The sequence below is a fragment of the Coccinella septempunctata genome, chromosome 1 (genome assembly GCF_907165205.1).
Source record: "Coccinella septempunctata chromosome 1, icCocSept1.1, whole genome shotgun sequence".
Lineage (NCBI taxonomy): Eukaryota > Metazoa > Arthropoda > Insecta > Coleoptera > Coccinellidae > Coccinella > Coccinella septempunctata.
The window spans coordinates 54608328-54624432 of NC_058189.1; the positions used below are offsets into that span (position 1 = coordinate 54608328).

The 16105-nt window shown below is 36.0% G+C and overlaps 1 protein-coding gene across 1 annotated transcript in view; it reads right to left on the bottom strand.

Annotated features, from left to right (window-relative positions):
- Nucleotides 1-16105, bottom strand: part of LOC123311108 (potassium channel subfamily T member 2) — a 298137-nt gene that overhangs the window by 75841 nt on the left and 206191 nt on the right. The window contains exons 12-14 of the mRNA XM_044894894.1: nt 11463-11680; nt 9634-9783; nt 4961-5262 (exon numbers count right to left, since the gene is read on the bottom strand). Coding sequence (XP_044750829.1) covers nt 4961-5262; nt 9634-9783; nt 11463-11680 — 670 coding nt within the window. The remainder of the gene's footprint in view (nt 1-4960; nt 5263-9633; nt 9784-11462; nt 11681-16105) is intronic.

A 16105-nucleotide genomic window follows, 5' to 3' on the forward strand; every position in this document is an offset into this window, starting at 1 on the left:
CTCATAAAAAGGTGCCTGTAGAATGTAACAACAGAGTTCGAATACGAGTTCAAATAAGCGAGTTATTCGGCTTCATTAAAAATGACAACTTCTCAATTTTCCTTCATAACTCATAATCTATGAGTATTAGGCTGGATCTGTTTTCAGTTTTGGATTAGTCAAGAAAAAAGAGCTCGAGAATGTGCCGTCCGTTTTCTTCTAGCTGCTATAGTTCTCCAGATCCCCTCAGTAGACAACGAATTTTGCTCACCCTGTACAGGTAGCTACTCAGTTCTTCGTGAAAAATGCTGTACTTTTCCAAGTTCTAAATTGACTTTATCAATGAATTTTTTTTCTAATTTTTCTTCACTTTCATGATGTAGAACCAATTTTCGTACAGATTGGGAAAAAGATTCATTCATCGAATAAAAATGTGTAAACAAATTTGAAGGACTTTGGGATGTAAGGATAGCGAGGAATTGACTTTTTTGTGTGTTTCTCATTAACGCGTTTTCCAATTTACTTATAACTTATAATTAAACCTATATTCATAACGTAAAATGCAAATTAGAATTTTGCAGTGTGAAGGTACTTTATTTCATGTAGTATATATCAATGAAAAGGATTCTGAATATCTCCCTACAAATAGGCCAAATGGCTCCGAAAATAATGCGCCATTTCCATGCAGAAATGAATCCGATACCTGTATGATACTTGAACTAATTCTGAATTCCTACCTATTCGGATTAAAGTGTTCCATAACATGTGTATACCGGAAAATCCGTAGAACATATATGTCCTTTCTTTGAAATTCAAGATTGGGTAAATGCTGAACTATACCCCCGTCTCTTAGAGAGATCATTTTGGGACAATAAGTTCGTAGGAAGCTGGAAAGGCATAAGGAGTAGGGACCATAAGGAGGGATGTGAAGTGGAGAGAATAGCGTTTCATGTTCGAGTTGCGGAAAGGGGATCACTTTCGCGAAAAACCTTGACAGAAAACAATATTTTTGTTAGGAAAGGCATCAGATGAATAAAAAATTCATGCGTTTCAGGAGTACCTATCTCTAGAGCAAATCATGAAACAGTTGCAGCAAATTTTTAGGGGTTTGTTGATAAAAAAAACTGAATCCCAATAAGATCATTCTTGTTTGTCCCTGCCTTTCTATTCGTTTATTGACTGTTCGTCAGTCACGATGACCGTGTACGAGTTAGATGTGATATTGGGTTTGATGTTAATAAACGAGGATGTATTGAAATATTCTTAGCCTACTATAGAACGAAACAAAATTTCAATGTCGAAATATTTTATTACTCAACATATTCTCCCCTTAACTGGATACATTTATTACAGCGAACCTGCAACGTTTCTAGACCTTAAAAAAAAATTTTTCTTCTTGCTCTGCAAACCAGACCTCCACAGCTTGTATGACCCCCTCGTTGGAAGAAAATTTACGACCTTTTAGACTTTTTTTAAGTTGACGAAAGAGATGATAGTCGGATGGAGCCAAATCTGGTGAATAACGTGGGGTGTTCTAGTAATTCAAACACTAATTCATGAATTTTTTGCATGGCAACATGAGATTTGTGTGATGAGGCGTTGTCCTGCAAAAACAAAACACCTTTGGATAGCTTTCCGCGTCTTTCCTTTTTAATTTGTTCCCGTAGAGTGGTCAGTAATGTCGAGTAGTAATTTTCAGTTATTGTTCTACCCTCATCCAAAAACTCAGTCATGATTACTCCATGGTGATCCCAAAAAACTGAAGCCGAAACCTTTCCAGCAGATTTTTGGACACGAAACTTCTAAAGTCTTGGAGAACCAGAGTGTCGCCATTCCATCGATTGTTGCTTTGTTTCTGGATCGTAGAAATGTACCCAAGTCTCATCCATAGTAACAATTAGATTTAAGAAGCCTACATCGTTTTGAAATCGAGCACAGATCGAACGCGATGCTTCTACCCTTGCACGCTTTTGGTCAACATTCAAACATTTGGGGATCCATTTTGCAGCAATTTTTCTCATGTCCAAATTGACGTGAACTATATGATGAACGCGTTCGTATGAACTATTCTGTGCTTCAGATATCCGGTTCAATGGTCTGAGAAAATCATGTCATGAACTGCATCGATATTTTCCGGGACTGATACAGAAACTGGCCTTCCCGATCGGTCATCATCTACAATGGAAAATTTACCTTTTTTGAAGCTTGCAGTCCAATTTTTCACGGTCGCATACGAAGGACATTGATCACCAAGGGTATTAAGCATATCTTCGTAAATCTGCTACCTCTTAACCCTTTTCAATAAAGGTACTTGATGATGGCTCGATACTCCAATTTTTCGATTTTCACAATTTCTGTGGACATCTTCTTTCTTTCAATTTATTGCGTAACTCTGGTTTACTTTTTTGACTTCAAACTTCACACGGACACTTCTAATGAGAAATTGTTCGTTGCTATGGTATAGCATTTTTTTTATGCATGGAACTGGTCTCCAACAAAAAACTGGATGTTCAGTCGGAGTACATACGTAACGTATACATTTTCATGGGACAAACTGTCAACAAGTTATATTTTCAGTCAATTCCGTGTTTTACGATTCCCTGAATATTTTGGCGTTATTTCCCCGACATGATGGTATACCACAATATTCGTAGAATCGAGATTGTTTCGAAACTCCATTATATCGAACTTTTCAGTTTGGGTGTTTTCGCATTTTAATATGTGACATATTTTCGTCGAAAATCATCGTGCGGTTTCGATAAACTGAAACAATTCTTGGAATCGTGCCTCATTTTGGGGGATTCAGATTTTCATATCTTATTGGGTTATACAGAGTGAGTCTTTGACTAGTACAAATATTTTAACAGTAGATTCTTGAGGTCAGAAGAAACACTTCTTTCTTGTACCTACTATTTTTTTCGATCCGGCCCTGATAAAAAGATATAGCCAATTTAAATTTTTATAATGAGCTTATGCCACTCCTGGAAAAACAAAATAACTTTCAGAATAACTATCTAAATCTGTTACAGTACACATCTGTGGATCTTTGAAACTGAGTTGTATTCAGCCAAAGTACCCAATTTCGGAAATTTCACAGATACTTTCCAATTTTTGAACATCAAATTACTTGAAAAAGTCGCATTATACGAGAAGATATGAAGAATACCTTTATTTCACATAACGTTCAAATATTCATTAGATATCGTCCAACAAACTTCAACTTCTGCTCCAAACATTCAAGAAACTATTGCTAAAATCGTACCGAAGGATCCCCGGCAAGAAAAGAAGAGACAACTTAAAATAAATCTCTGATGATGAGGATTCCTGCTACCAACACTCCATCATCAGAAAAGAGATTGAGACTATCGAGGCACCGTACAACTGCTCAGATAGATGATAGCTCAAGAAGCAAAGATTTTTTTCTCACGTTCTCAGCCCGATGAGGGTTGGCTACGATGTAGGATTTGTTTTTTTTTTGGGTTCATGCTTATGCGCTGATCTCCCAACGTGTACCAAGCGATATACTTGTGAATTGTGTTGTTAATATTTTAGTATGTCATTTTGTCCGTACTATATGAATAAAATGGTTTTTGTGATCGGTTGCATTTTTTCTTAATATGTATTTTATTATAGTTCCTACTTAATCAAAATACTTTGATACCTGAAGAGAGTAAAAACCAAGGACATTGCTTATAAATAAATATGATGAAAAAACAAAACATGTGATATCTCTTGTATTTGAAAAATACTTATTCATCAAATAAGTGAAAAACTTTATCCCGAAATTCATTTCATTTGATGAAACCGTTTGTGAGATAGAATTAAAAATACTGTTGATATATGTGTACGAGTCAAAGACCCACCCTATATTTATATTCGATATTGGGTCTGCTTGTTTCATCAGGTAAGTCAGTAAATTTGCTTCAATATGTTTCAAAGAAGCCCTCAAGTTTTTAGCATTTTTTTGTTATATCACATCTCGTTCATATACCTATATGTATATGTATACCTACATGTAGGTACTTGAATACCTGTCATAAATGAAAATTACCGAATGCACCGTTTAATTGATAAGCATGTTTACAGGTGAAACAGATATATGAAAATACATAGGATGATCCAAAGATAACTTGACATGGAATATTAGGATTAAAATGATATGATAGATATCACCTCTTCTTGGAATAAGTTCTTCTTTCTAATCTTGCCGCATCGCTATATAAACACCAGTGAACTCTAAAAGAGTTCACTGTTGTACACTATCATCAACCTCAACCGCCATGTCGAGTTTCGGTAAGGCCATCCTGTATGTTATGCACCAAATCATCTGACATTGATCGAAATCAATAAATATGGTTCAACATCGCTAAATGGTAGCGTAAAAGGAAATAACTTGTGAGTGCTGTCTTCATATGGAATTAATGGAGATAACGAAAAAAAATTTAACGCTAGAGAGTAAGTTTCACTCCCATAGAACCTGAAAGTATCATATACGTATTTCCATTTTCTGAAATTAACAGATGGAAAGTAGGCTGTTCGAATTAAAAACATCGTTTTTCTATAGACTGACAAGACGAAGAATTTTGAGACAACCTGCATATCACAAACCAGGTTTTTTCTACACGAAACTCATACTCGGGATTTCAGTGACATATTTTTTAAGTTTCAGCTTCCTGGAGAGCGTTCCACCGAAGAAGAGCAGATGCTGAACATGGTTTCGGTCTCATTCGACCTCGCCAGAGCAAGACAGCCCCTTCTCCGTTGGAAAAAGCTTGAAATTGACGGACATTATAAAATTTTGAAATTCGAACAGACCACTATAGTATCGGAATCAATTCTATAATATGAAAAGCGCTGCCTCATTGCATAATTTCGATAAATATTAATTGTGTTTTCGACTTCTCCGGTAGGTACATGGAAACAGCACCCTTTCGAAGCTGTAAAACAATAAAATGCAAAAATCATGCGCTACAACACTCACTGACACACGTGGGCACTTGCAGAATGAGTTGAGGTGAACGGGTACCGTCTTTCGTTGTTGCGTTCGGTGCCGTCCGTTTTTCTTCCGGTTCGGCGGTTTTGGTCTCCGTCGAGGTGGTGTAATTGTTGTTGGCCTGCTGGTTGGCCACGGTAAAGGACGAATTCTCCTCTTTCGTTATGCTCATGTAGTAGCACGTGTCGCTCTTCTTCATTATGTGACGGGGACCGGGATTGAGCAGGATTGTGTCCTCGTAGAATTCGGGCAGTTCGGCTGGGCGTACGCCCACCAGAGCCACGCCATATCTGGAAAAAGAAGGATAATTTGGTTCAAGAATGATTCGACAAAATGATCTTCTTTTCATATGCTAGTTATGGTCCGTAGATAGCCTGAAAATTAGTAGATGAAAGTGGTTTTCAATACTTGATGAAATCTGCTTTATTCAGGGTGTTCCGGGATTAACTGTACAGGCTGGCCCGTTCAAAATTCCCCATCCCCATATCTGGGAAAGTATAATAGCTACAAAAAAACATTTCATATAAAAGTTGTTCATGCTTTTTCGAATTTTATTTTTTTGATAAATTTTGAAAATCAATTATATACGGGGTGGTGGCAAAAAGTTATGTTTTGTTAAATGGAACACCCTAGACATTTGAATAGGGCTTGAAAAGACATTTACAAAAATATGGGTCAAGGGAGGTCTGTGATTTTTTGTTTTTGACTTATGAGCATTTATCTGTCAAATAGTATCTATCTTCGAAAGCCTGTAAAATGTATTCTATTGATCCTAGAAGGTCCTACGTGGGGTCAAAAAAAATTTTAATTTTTTTTTGTAAGTCTTCTGCTTACTAATGCTTTCAAATTTTGAATACTACCAACAAGTAATCAATGTTGCCAACATTTTTCAATGTTTTCAAATGGAACACCCTATGTATTAATACATTTTCAAATAGAGAATTTCAAGAGCTATTTGATAATGTATTATATCATAGGTTTCCTAGTCTTAATTTTAGAACACCCTATATATTAATACATTTTCAAATAGACAATTTCAAGAGCTATTTGATAATGTATTATATCATAGGTCTCCTAGTCTTGATTTAAGAGCAACTAATAATTTATGTTGAAAAAATGTAATTTGATTCTTATAAGTGGATTTGTATATAGAAACCGTTGCTATAGCAACAATAATTATCTCCATAATCTAGAGCTGACATTTCTAGCTTTGATACATTTTTTTTTATGTTGTTATGGATACGATTTTACTTATTCATTATTGAATTATACCAATATTCTAGATTTACCAAAGTAAATTACTTGTAACTCTTAAGCCATGACCAGGGGGACCCATGATATCATCGAATAGCTCTTAGAAGGCTTTACGCGAAAATGTATTAATTTATAGATAGGGTGTTGCATTAAAAAAAATTGAGAAAACATACAATATTCGAATTTTACACTTATTACTTTTTGGTAAATTTCAAAGTTTAAAAGTATTAATAAGAAAAAAACTAAATTACAATTTTTTGATACCATGTAGAACTCTTCTGGTTCCCTAGAATATATTTTACAGGCCTTTGAAGTTAGACACTTTTTGACGGATAAATCCTATAGGTCTCAAACAAAAAATCGTAGATCCTCTTTGACCTATGTTTTTGAAAATGTCTTTTCAAGTACTTTTCAAAGATCCAATCATATACCATTTAATAGAAGGTAACTTTTGTTATCACCCTGTCTGTAATTGATTTTCCCAATTTTTTTATCAAAAAAGTAAAGTTCGAAAGAGCATGAACAAATTTGATGCGAAACAAAGTTTGTAGCTATTACAACATAAGGGGATAGGGAATTTCAAACGGGCCACCCTGTAAATACTCTTATATGGGATAGAGAGCGTCTAGCTAAGTATGAATTGACTTCGGTGATTTTCAAAATTCATGGAAATACTGAGTCAATATTTCAGGTTCGGACTCATTAATCTTCATTTATATTGTTAAGGGTAAAAATTTCATTTTGTATTGTGATTTTCAAATAATTGTTGCGCTTTTCAGAATAAACCTAAATTAAGCTTCAATGCGTGACAATACGGAAGATTTTGATATCTTTCAACTTCCACTGCCTTCTGGTTTGTTTCACGAGATCTATGAACTTGGAAATCTTTTCAATGTGACTATCTAGTAAAATGCTATCATCTGGAATCGCCACTTCGATGAATATTGCTCTGTTATCAACCTTATTCAGCAATATTAGGGAAGATCTATTGTGACTTATGTTTCGGTCTGTGAGAACCGTGCGATTCCAGTAGAGCTTGTGATGATCATTTTTTGATACAGTATCCGGATAGTAATTGTATTAGGGAACCTTTTTTATCTTAGAAGTTGGTATTCTATTGCCAATTATTGGTGTGAAATCTTGACAGCAGCATCATGTCTATTCTTGTACTTCGTTCCGACATCAACCGGTGATGTACTGGATGGTTTCATGTGTCGCTAGGCCATAACGACAGCTATCGTCCGCCACTGAGATATTCTTGGCGGTATATTTCATGTAAGTAGTTACTTTTTGGAATAGCCTGATTCTGGATGGCAAGGATGAAGCCCTCTGTCTTCTGGAAGCCAACCAATAGTTCGACCCATATATCTAGACATAATCATAGTTGACATCATTCTGGTATCTTCCATGCAGAGGTTTGTCAATCAGTTTCTTAATTTTTCTTTCTGCAGAGTGTTCGATGGTTTCAAAGTAGTCCTGTTGCAGCTTTCACGGAGTAAAACTATCAGCGTCACAAACTACACGATGAAGTTCTGATGAAGCAGCCTTGTGCAGGAAATATTTTCGAAGTCCTGCAATTTCCTGAGACAAATCAACAACCCCCCTGCCCCCAAGGTGTCGTGGCAGCTCTGTTCGTTCTAGTGAGCTCTTAGGGAGACCTTTACGATGTTTTGTGAGCATTGTCCTAGGCTGCTGAATCGGTGGTGTTCCAAGATATGATACCGAATGAGTAGCTCAGTGCTGAGCAAAAGAATAGGCATTAATTGCTTTGGTCAGATTCTTGCTGCTTAGACTAGTTTTCATTATCCTTCTTAATTTTCGAGTGAACTTCTCCCTCAATTCTCTCTTCATCCGGGTCTGTTTGAAAGTCTAGCCTACTTGTTCCTTAGATACTTGCACGTAGGTAGCTCCTGCTTTCAATGCTTCGATTTCCGCGCCTTACCTGAGTTTGCATCTTGTTATATTGAGAAGACGACATTTTTCCAGTTATTTTCATTCATTAGTAGCAAAGTATTATCATCTTTTACTCCCTCACAGTTTTTTAACATTTATTCATTTCCGTGAGATAACTCAATCCTGTTTAAAGCCCGTTTGTAACAGCCGAGAATTCTCTGGAGAATTCTATACCAAATTTTGGTAAGAAAACGGTACAGATTATTTTGTATGTAACTGAACAGTGAATTCTACCGAATGTGCGTATGTAACGGTGAAGAATTCACGGCACACGAATTCTCGAGTGAATCCTCTAGAGTATTGTTGGCTGTTGCAAACGGGCTATAGAGAATAAATTAAAATTTTCGTACTTTGTCAAATTTCAAAAATTCATAAAAAAGAGTCGTAGATGTGACAGCTTTGAGTGGAACCATTTATTGGTGCTTGGTTGAGGCTTTTTCTGAAAAGCGGAATAATTATTTGAAATTCGAAATACAAAGTGATATTTTCATTTTACCACTGTAAATGAGTCAGGCCTGAAATATTGGAATAATTGATATTTTACTGATTAAATCTCAGCATGTGTCTATAACTTTTCAAGTCTCAATAAATTGAGTAAGTTTGGCTTTAGATCCCAGTATTTCCATAAATGAGGGGTTCAAAGCTGAAGTAAACCAAGTCCATTCAGCCTTGTTTTGAGATGAATGGCTTAGAAGTTGTTTATCACCAATTAATTCAAGAGTGACTTCTTTAGATTTTAAAAGGTTAGAATGTAAGCATATGCTTCATTCACTTCAGCTTGAACCCCTCAAATAGCGAAAATCATCCTGTGGCCTTCTGGGGAAAGCTAAAAATCGATTTTTATAGTCAATCCGTACTCAGGTAGTCCTAATCTACCTCTGATAAGCGTGTGTACAGATATTCCCGGGACAACCTGTATAAAGAGTGCAAATGAAGAATTGCGAAAAAATTCAAGGCATGCTTTCATGACACAAAATAGTGAGTTTATTTCACATAATATTTTTTGGAGCAGACCCTACTTAGATGGAGCCTAAAAAGTTGTAACCTGAAAAGTAATTTTATTCCTAGAAAGTAGAAAACTGACAGAAATAAAATTGGACAGATATTCTATGGGAGTGACAATCAAAGTCTTTGGGAACCGCCGTATAAGGTACACCAATACGCAAGAAGAATGAATATGAGTTCGCCACTGATGAGGAAGAGAGCAAACTCTCTCAAAGATGTAGAAACTGCGTGAACTTCAACTATCAGAAATCATTTTCCGAATAAACTAGATGCTAACAGAAACCTCGTCTAACTTCTGAAAGCTGAAACTTCACCGTGTTCTGGGTTTTCCAATTTACCCGATAAATGGCTTCTTCAGATTCTGCATCCTGGTAATGTGAAAATCCAGTTCATGGCGAAAAATGAACAAGATGTAAAATGCAAGAATGAGCAATCGAATTTCAACTTACTTCCGATGAGAATGGAAACTTGCGTAGGTGAAGCTCTTTCCCTCGTATTCGCCGAAGAAGCGACTGTCACCTAGGACGATGTGATAAATTTCGTTGCCTGAGCATCTGCCGTACAGGCGATGCCATTCTTCCTGAGATTGTTGACCTTCCCTGAAAAGGTATGCCGTTAATAAAGCAGTTTGCGGAAGTCAATTTGTCGAACTCTGAGTTCCATCGAACCATGTTAATTATGTTTTTTTATGATCACAGCAGCAATACCTTTACATTGTCATTTGATCGATTCAACTTTCATACATACAGGGTGTTTCTTGATGGATCTGAGTAACCAAAATATTGAAATAATCTGAGTTTCGAACAATTGGTGGTCCTAAAATGTATTAACCTTTCAGTGTCAGATGGAAAAACAGTTTTCCTTTAATATCTCAGAATATTATAGAGCAGAAAGATGGAAAACGAAGCGACTAAAGTGATGTGGCCGCCATCTGTGTTTCAAATGTGTGTGTCAAAATACACAATGTATCTTGAGGGCCATTCGCAGAAACATATGAAATCTTGCAAGTTTTTAGATGGCCATTTCGATCAAAGAGGTTTTGAATGTTTTGATTCTAGTTCTGCCTTTTGTTCATCTAGCGCTTTCTAGTTGCTGATCATTGAATTTTTTTGTCCAATTTCCAATTATTGCATGGCGAGAGAAACGATGACAAACACTACTGACTACACCATGTGCAGTGAACTTTTTACTGCAAGTCAATTGAGAGCTGTTCAAGCACGTAAATTGTTGTATGCAGGAAGCATCCCTTGCTTGAAGAGCCCAATTAGGAGAAATTATGACCTTCATACATATGTCCATTCAATAATTCCCAATTGCTACTCCTTCAATATATCCAGAAATGCAAATTGTTTTGGGAATCAAGTGACTGTCAAACTGTTGATTGGACAGTCAATGTTTTATGAATCCTGCTGTGAGTGTTTTTTTCATTCGTTAATCAATTTTTATATTGTGCCATAAAGAGACCATATCATAAAGGAATCATAAAAAAGGATAAAGAAACTATACTGACGAGCTAAAATATTATAGGTCTCGTGTACCTTTGTAAGGTTTTTTTAATTGAGGTTCTGAAAATTCTGTAACTAATATGTAGGTAAGGAACTGAAATGTGTATTCTATCATGGTATATTGATTCATATTAAGTTCTGATATAAACTGTACAAATTCAACTGAGTTTATTGATTCAAGAGATTCAGGGAAATAACTCCTTTGACGTACAACAGATCACCATATATCTACTTTTGTGTTCTATTCAAAGCTTTATTTGTTGGCCATAATTTTTAAATTTTTTATGAATTGCAAAAAAATCAATCAGACAGCGTATTTCATTGATTTCAATTGATTCCAAACAATGTTCCGATGAAAATCAACATCCTGATCACAAAACAAAATCCTTGAAAAAATCATACTTTTGTTTTATCGCTCAGGATGTTTGTTTTCTGTTCTCAACAAAGTCGATATTGAAATTCAATACAAGGAATAGAATTTCGCGCATTCAATTATAAAATAGAAAGCTGTTAGTTAAAACTTTTTCTGTTTCGACAGTACGTTTTCAGCGCCATCTCATTGTCGGATGTGTCAAACACAGGCCAAACTGTAGTCAGTTTTTAGTACCTACTAGAGATATGGGGCGGGCACTATCTTTCTACTCCATAATCTTTGAATATCACTTTGCGAAACCCGTAAAAGAGACGTGATAGGTGTTATCGATTCATGCAATATAATTCCTCAATCCACGTAACACACGTTGTTTTCAGTCGAAAGACATTTCAATACTTACTGTCCCCTGGAGGTGTGCAATAACAAGGTCACAAGTGTGGACGCTCCAGGACACGTACAGTTGTTTGCCAAAAGGGCGTACTTGAACTCATCTTCACACACTACATATTCCGCGAATTTCACATGTAACTTATTTTCTGGTCTGAATATTTGTACATATTGAGCTACACTTGGAGCGAAGTCCTTCACAGCCCACGATCTGAGGATTGTGTGTTCGTCCTGCAAAAAAAACAAGGGTTTTGATGTGAATCGAACGGAGATAAACATAATGCTTAAAATTACAGAAAGTGTTATTTTCAAATTCACCGGAACGTTTTAATTCCCTCTATTACGCTCGATCCAGCCTTAGGCGCGACACACTACATTGAATGTGTTTTTTGTAGTTCTGGACGGCGTTTTTACGGCAGTAGTATAGGGTGGGCAAAATTCGATGGCATTGAATGACAGCTCTCTAACCGTGAGAGCTAGGGAAAATAGCACGTTCCTTACCTCGATTTTCAAAAGATTGTTAATGGCCAAAACCCCATCCTTCTATCTTCTTTTGTTTTCGAGTTATAAGTGAGAGAGAGAGAGAGAGAGAAAATTTATTGCTATAGCAAATGGCTAACGACTTGCGTCTTACTGCCAGTATTATGTACATTTCATTGTATATTACAATTCATTCTGAACCTTAATACAATTATACACTGTTTAGTAAAAAAAAAAAAAATTCACATATTATATACATATAAACTACAGCCGACGATGGCTGTCATTTGAAATCTTTAATTGTCTCTATTAGAGTTTTGATTGGATATTTTCTGTTGTGAAAACTCATTTTTCTGCTCTTCGTACTAGTGCCTTTATTTCGTAAAGTATCAGTGATATCGAAAAACAAATGTTACATTCTACAGACACTTTTTCATGTAGAATGCAGTGGCGTAGTCAAAGATTTCATTTTTTTCAATATAAACTCTGGGTTATTTTTACATATTCCAGTCCCACATTTCTTTCTGATTCAGAACATATAATATAAGTCGTATCTCTTATTGTTCTTTCAATAAAAAAATCTCAAAAACTAATTCTGTCAAGTTGGCAGGTCATTTTCATTGGTAATATGATAATGAATTTTGTGCTCTTATGTTGTGACAAGATATGGGAGATTTTGGGGATTACTTTCATTCCGGATATAAGAGAAGATGCTCGGGAAATGAGGAAATTATGAGAATTTCTATGACTACTTCATATTTACCAATTAACCTCTACTAGTAGTGCACAGCCTTAGTTGTGAAGGTGTTTGAAAAGGTTGTGGTACTGGTATTTAGATTATCTACTAATTGAAAAGTTTTCGAAACATATTCAGTTGAATCCAGGTTCATAAAATTTCTTCTTGAAAGGGATCCATTCCATATTGGAAAATTTTTCATCCTTTCAAATATCCGGAATGAAAGTCATCTTCAAAGTCTCTCCTATTAGTAATAATAATGAATGTTATTCGTTGAAATCTACAAGGTTATTACAAAATATCTGGATAATAAACCTAAGGAAATCCACTAAAGGCAAAGCCTGTGCCATTTAATAACCTGACACAATTTGGGAGCATAAAGATCATTATCATATTATCAATGAAATGACCTGCCAACTAGACCGATCTATAATAGTTTTTGAGTTTTGTTAGGGGAAGAACAATCAGAGACACGACGTATGCTATATACTCTAAATCAGAAAAAAATAAGTAGTAGGAGTTATCACTATATCTCTGAAGTGGCGAACTGAAAAAAATCTTTAACTACGCCACTGCATTCAACATGAAAAGTGTCTGTAGAATGTAACATTTGTGTTTCGAAATCACTGATACTTTACGGAATAGAGGCACCAGTACGAAAAGCCGAAAAATGAGTTTTCACTTAGAACTTGAAAACAAAAGAAGATAGAGGGATGATATTAACAATCTTTTGAAAATCGAGTTCAGAAACGTGCCATTCATTTTTCCCTAGCTCTTACGGTTACAGAGCTGCCATTTAATCCCATCGAATTTTGCCCACCCTGTACATGTTTTCAGGCTAACCACAACGATGTTTTCAAAGGATTAACAAATTAGCTCACACGTTGTTAGAGCTGTGCGCCCAAAGTTGGTGTCTATCTCTGCACCCGGCTTTACAATTCAAAATTGAGCTCATGAAAATTCCATAGAAGCATCATTTCTGTCATCTCCGCATTTCAATTCAATGAAACGTATTTTTTCGTTTCTTTTATAGCCTTTGTTGAGAGCATATGAGTAGGGCATGGTAATAGATGACCAAACCTTTGTACTGACTTTTATCGAGCCGGAGAAGCAATCGGTGGCTTCAGCCAAGGGAGTCCATCCATGTTTCTCACTGACGTAACTGTCAATTCTTCGGTCTATTGGGGCAAACATATTGTCACCATTGGTAAGTGCGATGCAAGTTTCTGGGATATCTTGAAGTATGGAGACATAGCTCGAAATATTTCTAGGCTAATCAGATTCTTCTACGATACAGGGCCCGAATCAGACCAATACTTCAATATTGATGGTCTCTGCTCCTAAATATTTCTTGGATGCAATCCAAAGAAGCTCCTAGTTTTTTTCTGTTATAGAGGGATTCATCATTGCCAACCAAGATCAAATGATTCCAACAAGGAACTATATGAAATATATCGCCAAGGATGCCTCAGTGGCGGACAATAGCTGTCGTTATGGCTGTTCGACACATGAAACCATCCAGCACATCAGGCAGAAGTTTGCTGGCACGGAGTACAAGAATGGACATGAAGCTGCTGCCAAGATTTTACACCAAGAATTGGCTATAAAATACCAACTCCTAAGGTCACAAAAGGTTTCTTATTACAATTACCATTCAGATTCTTGAAATGAATCACAAGCTCTGCTTTGATCGCACTGTTCTCACAGACCGGAAAATTACTCAAAATAGACCTGACCTCATGTTACTGAATAAATATGAGAGTGGAGCTCTGTTCATCGACATGGCGATTCCAAATAATAACAACCTACAACAGAGCTTAATCCTTTTGATAGCTGAGATAAGTGAATGTTCCTCTGGAGAGGAGCGTGGAAGCTGCAAGGCTAAAGTCACGATACTGCATATGAAATCCAGACCAGATCATACTTCAAAAGTAAAAAAAAACACAGTGCTAACAAAATCGTTCGTTTTGTATTTTAACATTCGCATCGCCGGCTCGTGGCAACAAATCTCAATGGATGTAACAGGGCTTAAATGAGTTTCTCGCAGCCAGTTTGCTTTTATTAAATTTCCAGATCGCCCTAATCCGCACCATTCATCATTGTCCAGACGTTTCTCTTCCCATGAAAAAGATTGCCGTTAAAACATATAAAATTCGTTTATAAGTTCCCATGAATATTACATCATTTCCACCAAGCATCGACTTTAGTTTCGAGTAACTTTGCGGCTTCCAATGTTCATGAATGATAGAGTTTCTGGAGCTACCTTCTCATAAATCATTCACGGAATTTTCTATCGTTCACGTGGGATGGACTGGAAACTAAGGAGGAGGATTAGGGTACACCCATCGAAATTTATATTGAAGTTGGTACGTGAAATTTTGGAGGAGTTTCGAGTTAAGGGAATGTATTGATATCAGGGGAAATTACCGCTTAGTGCAAAAATTTATCGTTTTTCAATTTTGGTCCTTCATCCACTAAATATTTTATTTTCGAGTCAATTTACTCAGTAGCAAACTTTTCTTCTTGAATAGCTAGGTCAGGTAGTTGATTCTGCTGGATATTATTTCTCAATAAATCATCCATGTGTATTCGGAACAGATATTTCCAATATGGATTTGAACTAAAATATTACGAATATTACTCGAATAAGTATACAGGGTGTTTCACGAGTGAACGGACAAATGAAAACCTTAAGAACTCCGTTTCCGTTATTCTCCTGAAATTCTCTATCGATTCCACTGAAAATTTATATTGAGGTTGAAGTTGTTACTACTAATGAAATAGAATATTACAATTTGACAAAAATCAGGACCGGACTCAGTGAGGCTTTATTTTATTTAACTTCAAACTCATGAAAAACACCCTGCACCTAGTTTTTTATCATAATTTCAACATTTTCATTATCTGCATGTGTTATTGTCTCAAAATAAATGATCTTTTGGTACGCCACACCTATGGATCATTTTTCATAAATAATTGTTTTGAGATCGCAGACGACTTTAAGGAAAAGAGCACTTCATGAAAATGGATTTATAAATTCTAATTTGCCAGTTTTTCTTCAACAAATATTCTGTTGAATGTATTCAACAAGTATACCTTATTGGGTCATTCAAAATTGTCATTGTCATTCAAAATGTTTTGTATTTGATACTACGCTCATGAAACTCATAATTGAAACTTGATCTTCTGAATAAATCGTCTTTCTATGGATAACTAGTTGTCTGAAGTAGGTGTTCAGTCCTACTTTCTATACATTTTTTGGCTCTCTTTATGAGGCACATAACTGCCCGTTTAATTGCATATGAATTTTGTCGCAAGCAACATTTATTCAATCTAATAATTGTGTCTTTGTCAGGGTCAGGATACCTGTTTCATAGACTTTGATCCTTAAACAAACACAAAGAGAGAAATCGAGAGGTGTAAGTCAGATCAGGAGATCT